Below are 9,909 nucleotides of genomic sequence, written 5' to 3'. Positions count from 1 at the left end.
TACGTCGTCGTCGTCGTCGTCGTCGTCGACGACGACGACACGACGACGACGACGACGACGACGACGACGAGAGTAGAGAGAGAGAGAGAGAGAGAGAGANAGAGAGAGAGAGAGAGAAAGAGATATAGAAACGAGCTTGCGGTCAGGGAAAATTGACGGATTGAATTGTCAATTGATCAGCAGAAATCATTCGGCAGGGCGCGGCGCCCTTTTCGATTCGATCGATGGAATGATCGACATAACACCGATTGTCACGAGTGCTGTTGCTGCTGCTCGACAATCGAGCGGGCTCGATGCGCCGTTGAGGAGCACGCGATCGACGAGGAATCGAGAGGTGATCGACAAGTGCGACCGCGCGAAAGCCGCAGTCACGTGGCCCGTGATGATGTAAGGTGACCTGAGAAAAACGGTGCTGACGAAATGACGCGCGACAGGAGGCTGCTGCTGTTACTGGGTCTGCTGATGGCTTACGGCCTGTTCATGGTCGAATGCCGGTACCATCAGCATGAGGACGCAACGACGGAGACAAGACACCGACACAGGCATAGACACGAGTCCTCGAATCGAAGGAACCACCATGAGCTCGATCCTGGCAGAAGATCCTGGCAGGAGGTGGATTACGAATACGAAGGTGACTTCGACGATCCGATCGACGAAGATGATTATGAGACGCGATCGTATCACGATTATCCCAGGTCGCATCATCGATCTGCACAGAAGAGTTATCATAACCGGATGCTCGAGCCGCGCTATCCATCCAGATATCATAACGATGGATATCACGCTGGAAACGGTTGGTATGATGAGAATAACGACAGACGCAGGATGCCACGATATAATACGAAGAATCATCGATACAGACCCAGCAGGACTCATCATAGGCCCGCGTATTCGCGCAATCGCGACGTGTCGGACTTCGACGACACGGAGGAAGATTATGACTATGAAAGGCCGTATAGATACGGAAACGGCGGGGACAATTACGAACGATGGAGAAATTCTAGACGATACACGTCTTACAGGAGAGATTGGAGAAATAGAATGAACGGCTATCATGGGACGAAGAGACATCGCTTGGAAGATCGCGAGGACATCACCGATCGTGGCGACGTGACGAAATGGACGGATGACTGGAAGAGAAAATTGAATTCCTCGGACTCAAAGTACAATTTTGCGAAGAAAAAAGACGAGCAAAAAGCGGAGGAGGACGAAGATTACGAAGACCATGGCGGGCTTGAGGAGGACGATAAAGATGAAGACGCTGATGATATCTGGAAAGATATCAATGAGAGAAACGAAGATAATGGAGAGGAAGAATTTGATAATGATTTTTATAAAAATGGGACAAAGCCACTCTTGAAAACCTACGATGATATCATCAAAAGACTCACGTCTGACGATCCGACTACTCCGAAGACCACCGTCAAGAGAGATTACCGGAATATCGAATCGAATAAGCACGTGAAGCGCGAAGGTTACAAAAATCTCAAATACGAATCGAGAAATGTTTCTAAATCGGTAGAATTCTTCACGAATGCGCCTAATGCCACGTCCAATTATTTCATAAATTCGACCGTTAAATCCGTCGGACATAAATCCTCGAAAAACACAATCAGTAGAATGGTCAAGGGTCACGATCGGCAGGAGACGAAAACTGATCCTCAGACTAAGACTAAAAGCCTCGAGCAGGATTACGACGAGTACCTGAACAACCCAGATAACGAGAAGGAAGACGATCTCGTCAAAATTGGAGTCGAAGACGATTCGGCCATGCAGGCGGATGTCACTCATACGGTGAGTAATAATCATTACGAAGAAAATTGATTTTTTTTTAATTTCTTGATAACTGCGGGTAACTAGTGAGATTTTTTTCAACTCGATATTTCTCACGTCATTAATCATAGCGTAATGAAGAGATTGCGCAACTATGATAATAACAGGAAATTATTTAACAATCGGCGGCACACTAATAGAAAATTATAGCAAATGTATTCCTAGTTAGTTATTCTCACTCAATGAAATTCATATTTAAAAAAAGTTATTATTTAATGATACACGGAAAATTGTTATAAAATCAATCAATCGAGTATTGTTATGCGTTATATTGTTATGCCGGATAGATCAACTCCAAAACGCGAATAATTTGTTTTCACGAATCACAGAATGTATGAAAGAACGCTTTCATGTACGTCCGATGCTGTCGTGAGAGCTGAAAGCCGTAAAGTCAGTTACCGTTGAGTTCTCTCTGGATCGATGGTGGAGATTAAAATCGAGTCAAGGGTTCGACTTGGCAAGCCACGTACAATCGCACACGCGAGCTCGAGCTATCGATGCTTTTTCCCTTCGCGAATACACCACTCCGTTTGCATGAAATACCCGAGGAAGAGTACGTGACGTGAGAAACCATTCTGTAACTGTATACCGAAGAACCCTCGCAGATCTATCGACGATCTCGGCAATTGATGATTGTCTTCCGTATCTTTCCGGATACGTACGGTGGTACGGATCGTAATTCTCATCGAATACAAGATCGAATATTTTGTGATCGCTGCTAATTTGCAGGCTATCATTATTTGCGAGCTTTTCTTACATAGTGATTTGTGTTTTCATTTGGTTGAGGTCTCTGAAAAGTATACCGTTTTTTCTGGACATTCATTGAATTACTGTCCGGTATTTCTGTATTCTCATTAGTTGTAATGACATTGCGTATAAGAAATGAATAAGAACTTGATAAAGCTTTATTCAATGACTGAAGATTTTCTGCTGTGCAACACTTGTACAAACATCTGTCTAGTTATTATCTAGTATTAATAATTACATTGTTCGACAGAAGATAATTTTTTTTCTAACACTGAAACAAGACTAATCATTTTTCATAGTTTTTTATACGCTGGACATAAATGCTTTCCAAATTATTTCAACACGTTACAATTTTGAAAAATTTGCAATTCAATTTGGAAAAAAAGAATGTGAATCCGATATCAGAATTAACAAATTTAAAATGGTGGATTCAATATGACAGAACAAAACTTGAAAAATGTTCGGATTATTGCAAAATGTATAGATGTCTTTAATGATGTTGAATTTGTTTGACACCGTGTATATAGCGACCTAAAAAAACTCTTATGTTTAACTAAACATAATAAAAAGCTATTTGATAAATCGCTAATCGGGTATATAATTCACTTTCCACAATAGACTCTATATATAACTATAAATATTATACTTATTAACTATAGCGGATATAAAATCTTTTTGAGAATTGAGAATTCTAATAATTTAATACCTAATTTTTTTATGGCAATTAAATTTCTCTAGAATGTCACATATCATAGTTATGATAAAATATGTAAAAATAGAACAATTCGGAAGTCGGATGGAACAATTTGGAAGCTGCAATCGTATTCAGCGTTTAAAAAATTATGGGAAATAACTAATCTCGTTCTGATATTTTTTTTATCGAAGTGTTGTTATTAAAATTATTGCGTGCAAATGTGATGATTGCATTGATCTGCCTGGGCAACAGAATTCTGTTATCAATAGAAATAATTCTGTTTAATAAGAAGTATTTTGGACCAATCGCTAAATGGTATTTACGTATCTCTTTTTCAGCAATATTCCGATACAATTTTGATGCAATACCACATGCCGATGCTTGACAAGTGTCATAATGATTGACATAGGCTGCACAGGTAGACAAGCAATATCCTAGCCGTGTATTGCTTATAGAAAATTTAAAACTTCGAAAAATCGAAAGAAAACTTCGGTCGGAAAGCATGACAGGCTGAGCATTAGAGAAATTACGTAACAATAATCCAGGTTTCTTCTTCATCTATTGATACTATTGATTGCAGTTGTCATGTAATTAGACTAAATAATAAACGAGCGTATAAAATACATTTAAATAAAGTTTCTTTCAGTCTTGCCGCAACTTACTAAATTCAGCATTTCCTAAACAATTATTGTTCTATAAATAGATTTAAATTGTACATCCTTTTTGTATGCAATAATTGCAGGCAAATTGTATCTTGATTAGAATCTAAATAACAATTAGCATCTTATTTTAGATCGTACATGTGAGAACATAATTGATAAAGAAGAAGCTTATACTGATCGAAGCTGGATTTTTAATGTTTTTAAAAAATTTCCATGTGAATTTATATGCTAAATATGTAGTTATGAACTGTGCGCCGAATGATTTTTCCAACTTGTAAAAGCTAGTCAAATCAAACTAGTATTCAATCATCAAAATCTGAATCAGTGGAGAAATCACTGATGTCAATGCCAAGTAAACTACTGGTAATCAGTGAATGAAAAGTGAGATCCCTAACCTAACCTAACTTAATCTTTATTATGTAATCTAACTAACTTTGTTTTAGTGCATAAATTCAATAATAAATATGGTATTGGAACATTGAAATTAACGTGTAAATATCAGTATTTTAGTTACATAATGCTCAAACGTTCTTCTTTTTTTAGTTGAACTTCACTAATTATGCCAAATATGTCACTGAATAATTAGTAACTAATCACTGATTCAGATCTAGGGAGTATAATAGTATCACAAATTAAGTTGATAAGCAATTTAATAATTTAAATCTGGTATCATATTAGAATGATGTTAATATACTGAAAAAATAAATTTATTGCAAAAAATATTACCTCGACCGGGAGTCGAATATGGATCTCTTGTATTCTATACGAGTGTCCTAAACTTAGACTAGTCTTAGTAATATTCTTCGCAACAATCGGTGTATGTAATGAAACGTCCTTTTCAGAAATAGTTTTACTTTTATCTAAATAGTTTTACTTTTGTTATTAAATAAACTTAATATAATTGTCCAGTAACAACTCAAAGAATGCATGAAATTTCTACCAAGGATAGACGGTACAAGTTATAGAACGCAACACGTCCTGTAGCTTCTGCCAGCAATTTGTTTCGATAAAATGGAGCGTATCTCTGTCAGCGAAAAAGTCACACCAAGAATAATACTGTAATAAACAGTGATTTACTGTGATGACGAAGGCAGCGAAAAGATTTATTTCCGACAGATTATTTGTACTGGCCGGTTTGTGTTTACTATTAAAACTAATTTTGTCAACGCTGGATTGCACAATGCCGACATACTTGGCGAACGTATAAGACGAGAATTACGAATCGATCGCTTCGGTATCCATATATCGACAGAATATAATAAGATCGATGGGATAGTACATTAGTTTTGCCCGTCATTCGCATAATTTATGCAGAACGTGAGCCAAATCATGAAATTGTTCGAAATCGCCCTGCCGAACTTGAGATTAAGTTTCAACATCAGTGGTGCCGAAAATAGCACCGATTTGTCTTGAAATATCACTTCGAATCATGACAATCGTCATATTGCACGAATTGACGGAAGACTGTATAACTAATGTCTGCTGTATAACTAATATTGTCACCCTCTTCAAAAATTATTTTACTTCGCGGATGACATTTAATATAATAATGTCCTACATTTATGGGAACATCCTTTATTCGACAATATTTCATTTTATATTACGTTTATAAATTTATAATTGTTGATAATGTATATTAATAAATTACGTTTTGTAATAAATACTGAATAATCTATAATAAATATTATATTAATTATTTTAATAATTAAATGTGTATAAATTATTTATTAAAATAATTATTAATATTAATTAAATTATCAGATTAGTCATACGTTCAGTTTTAATTTGTATAAATTCGAAATCAAAGGATTAATAAGACAATCTGTAAATTAGAATCTCTAACCACAATATTGATTATTCTCATCAGTGCACGTTGCCAAACTCATTTCGCGGTTCTTTAAGATTGTTCAAGTACTGCTTCTGAGAACTGGTTCGGATGTGTTCTATCATGGATGCTCAACGTTATTAATGACCGGCATATCTGCGTGCGTAGTGATGTCGGTGATTCCCCTCACTTACACAAAGCCAGGATTAGATTGACCTTGGCAATGCGAACCAACGGCGTCAGGCAAAACTTCTCTTTTCATTCGCGTCAAAACTTTTTGAATCAACATTCGTAAGATTGACCTCGGAAGTCGCCGCCCGCTAGGCGCCAATCGTCTGCAGACTTTAGTAGCGCTCATCATCAAGACCGATGCAATAACAGTCAGAGAATTTGTTTACAGAGCGCGAAATACCGGGAGAAAAGCTTTCTAAATAATTTTACAAACTATTTGATCATTGCATCAGAACAAACAGAAATATATTATGAATTGTATAAGGAATCTCGATAATGTAAAGAATGTAAGAATATAACAATTAACAAGAGTATAGTACGGTAAGTGATGCGCAAATTATTATTATTATTTAATTAAATTTAAAATTATATATAATTTAAACGATTGGAAGTTTTGGCTCAAAGCAGAGCCTTGAACGTCCAATCGTTTAAATTATGATTTTAAATTTAATTAAATTAAATTAATTTCTCTCAGAGAAACACACTGAGAAAAATGTTTGATTGAAAAATGAATGAACCAGAATGAAAAGATTCTGATTCTATATCAATCAGAATTCTGATTATCTTAACCAGAATTCTAGTAAAATGTAGTTAATGAGTGAAAAATTCTGATTCGTCAAGTTTCAACCAGAATTCCAATTAATCTAGACATTTTTCTCAGTGTAAGCGATTTTTCATGAATAAGTCACAGCATATTCCAAGAAAAAAATCTAGTAAAATTAATATATAAGCATAAAGATTAATTCGTTACTTTAGAAGAACATTTCCACAACGAGCTCGTCGCTCCGAGTCTTACGTGCTCCGGAGTAAAACGAGAACGCGATGCGTGCACCTTAATTTCGCGGTATAGCTCGCAGCGACGGCAGCCCAGACGAGCAAAACGACGACGCACGTCCACGGCGGCTGTCGTCGCGATCGTGCTTTGCCCTTTTTGTACCAATTTACAAAGGTAAACTCGCCACGTTCCATCGACTTCTGCATGCCAGCCGGAGCGGAATTGCCGCGCTGAGGTAATTGAGCAATTCCACTGCATGCACGTTGTCCATTCGTGGTTTTCCGTCGTAAATTCACGTGCACCGATGCCGAACGATCAAAGGGAATCTTCCATCGCCATTGGTCAATCGGGCTATCAGATATTTTCGGTTTAAACGACCGCAAATTCATCGCATTACTATACGGGAGGGAGATGTACGTATGGATAATCAGATCTTGCATATTTAGATGATGATTAATCCCAGTGACCCACATATGTGACGGAATATTCAATTAACGTTCGCGCACGATAAAATTAAATTAGACATGAATAACTCGATGCTTCGCACGGCGGCGACTTAAAAGAATCCCCAATTTTCTCGTATACTTTTTACTTGGTTCCAGTTTACTGCGTATCATCAAAAGCCGTACGATTTGTGCGAAACTGACTTTAATTTCATTACATTAGATCCTTGAAAGATAAATATAATTCAAGACATTATTTACGTGCAATATGCATCTTCAAACATCAAGAGATATAATGATATATTGGAACGAGAACCACGTACGTTTTATAAATAAAGAACGTAGAAAAGGTAAAGAGATGTTACAGGTAACAATATTTGTTGTTTTACATCCTACACGGAAAAAAAATGTTTCTACAGCTACAGCTAATTCTGATTAGCTGAAATTGCATTAGTCATGAAATTTGCTAATATTATACACACAGAGGAGATTTGCTGCTATAGCTAATATAAGAATGTAATAGCAAAGTATGCATGTCTGTTATCAATTTATTTAACAACATGAAGTTAGTTATCATAGTATCGGATCCATGTAAAAAAAAATTGTCTGTATGCAGCTAAATATAGTTTGCTGAAACTGTACTTGCTATCAAACTATCTGCTACACAGAAAACGTTTGCTGCAACGATCAATACATCGACATAGTAGCAAAATGTCTATCTTATTTATTACAATGATAATATTTAAGCCTCACACTTAATGGAAATTAGACCTCACCTCAAAATTAGACACGATTAGGTGTCCATACAATGCTACTGAATTAGCTGCCAAATCTAATTTTACTTATGGCAGCTAATCTTTTTTTTTCGTGTAATAACAATTAGTTCTTATTAATATTGAACTAAAGAATTAGATGGACATATTGCTTCCATAATCTTTTCTTATAAATGACACGCGAATGCATCGTCCTTAATCACTAATTTCGCAGCGTTTCTTTTATCGCTTCGCACGTCTATCTAAACGACATTAGGTTAATCCGCAATTGACCTACCTCTTAGCGAAAATAGCTTGTGCAACATAAAAAAAGTATCAATTTTATCCAGACGTTACTAATATGCTGGTAAATGCACATTAATCTTGTTCACTTCTTAGGATTCTTGTAAAAGCTTTAGCAGAATAATGTTCGAGCATTCTTTATCAAATCGGGAAAACTCATAAAGTCGTGCAGAATTTTATGATTATCGTCGTACGCTATCTGTTGAGAATGATGAACGCTGGAAGTTAAAGTTCGCGAATGGAATATCGCAAATATGTCGTTTTCTGAATTGAGAGTTCAATTTATCTGTCATATACGTATTATGAAGCGGATTTTATCTTATTGATGCAGTCTTCGCAAAATAATTATTTTCTAGTGCAAAAGATATTATTAAAAATAAACAAATAATTTTTTGAATTTGAAAGAAGCATTTCGGTATATACAGGGTGACAAAAAAAGTGACTGCAAAATTTTGTGTTTATCAAATCATTTAAATAATATATATTTATAAAAAACCCTTTAGTTATATTTTATTAACAAAAAAAATATATATATAATAAATATATATATAATAAAAAAAAATATATATATACATAATTAACATTCAAATTGGCACTTTTATAGCTTTGATATCAGCTTGATGCACTTCGGCATCAATGATCGTATACTTTTTTGTACAAAGGTTTCTTCGATTTAAAGAAATGTTTCTTTGCCATACGGTTAAAGAAAAAATTTCTTTGATTTGAATATTATTTTTTGAAATCAAATAAAAAAATTTATTCGATTTAAAGAAAGATAATATTCAAGTAAAAAAAATCAAAAAAATTTTTTTTCTTTAACCGTATTGCAAAGAGACATTTCTTTAAATCAAAGAAACCTTTCTCTGAGTGTGTACGAATAAATTCTCCCATCAGACAGCCAATAAAATGGTTTTCAATTCATCAACTGATGAAAATCTTTCGCTAAAATCTTTTTGGTATTTAAAATATAGAATTTGTTTTTTTAATATACTATAATCATTACTATAATCATAAACATATAAAATTTTATAGGCAGATTTTTTTTGTTACCCTGTTTTTTTGTTACTTGTTTAAAAAATACTTCAGTAATTTAAAAAATGTAATAGTTTAAAAAATACTCATAGTCTTTGCGTTAATTTCAATACTTTTACAAGTCTCGAAAAGTCCACTATACATCTTTAAGTTAAAATTAACATTTCATTTTTTTACAATGTATTTTTAGATTTCGATAATTTTATTTACATAAAAGTTTGCAGAATTTATAAATTTTATATCAACATTTTATATACACGCAAATAAAAAAGATAATTACATTCTCATCAATTGCAGACTAAACATTGGCATGTTCCCCATAGTTTTTCCAGTGTGTAAGCGATGCTCATATTTTACCTCCGGCACATATTACATCCGGAGAGGTCTATAGACGCATAGCCTCTCAATCCCGAGGGAGAAGCGATACATTTCAACAACCTTCCTCCCTCGATAAACAGTCGATGGACTTCGCGGAAGCGCTGTTTACGCGAAGCTCTTTCGGTGTTTTCTTTTTCGATCCATCCGCTCCTTTCGCTTCGAGACCGCCTCTATGCGCAAGCCTTCGTCTCGATTACATGCAGCCACATGCCTGCACTTCTCTCTCTCTCTCTC

The 9,909-nt window shown here is 35.3% G+C and overlaps 1 protein-coding gene across 1 annotated transcript in view; it reads left to right on the top strand.

Annotated features, from left to right (window-relative positions):
- Nucleotides 1-420: 420 nt before the first annotated feature.
- LOC105626018 (protein PFC0760c-like) overlaps nt 421-9,909 on the top strand; it is a 112,066-nt gene continuing 102,577 nt past the window's right edge. Inside the window, exon 1 of the mRNA XM_012207327.1 lies at nt 421-1,794. Coding sequence (XP_012062717.1) covers nt 421-1,794 — 1,374 coding nt within the window. The remainder of the gene's footprint in view (nt 1,795-9,909) is intronic.

Source organism: Atta cephalotes (assembly GCF_000143395.1).
Source record: "Atta cephalotes unplaced genomic scaffold scaffold00004, whole genome shotgun sequence".
NCBI lineage: Eukaryota > Metazoa > Arthropoda > Insecta > Hymenoptera > Formicidae > Atta > Atta cephalotes.
The sequence above is the reverse complement of the archived record's forward strand: the minus strand, read 5'-3'. Positions and strand labels throughout refer to the sequence as shown.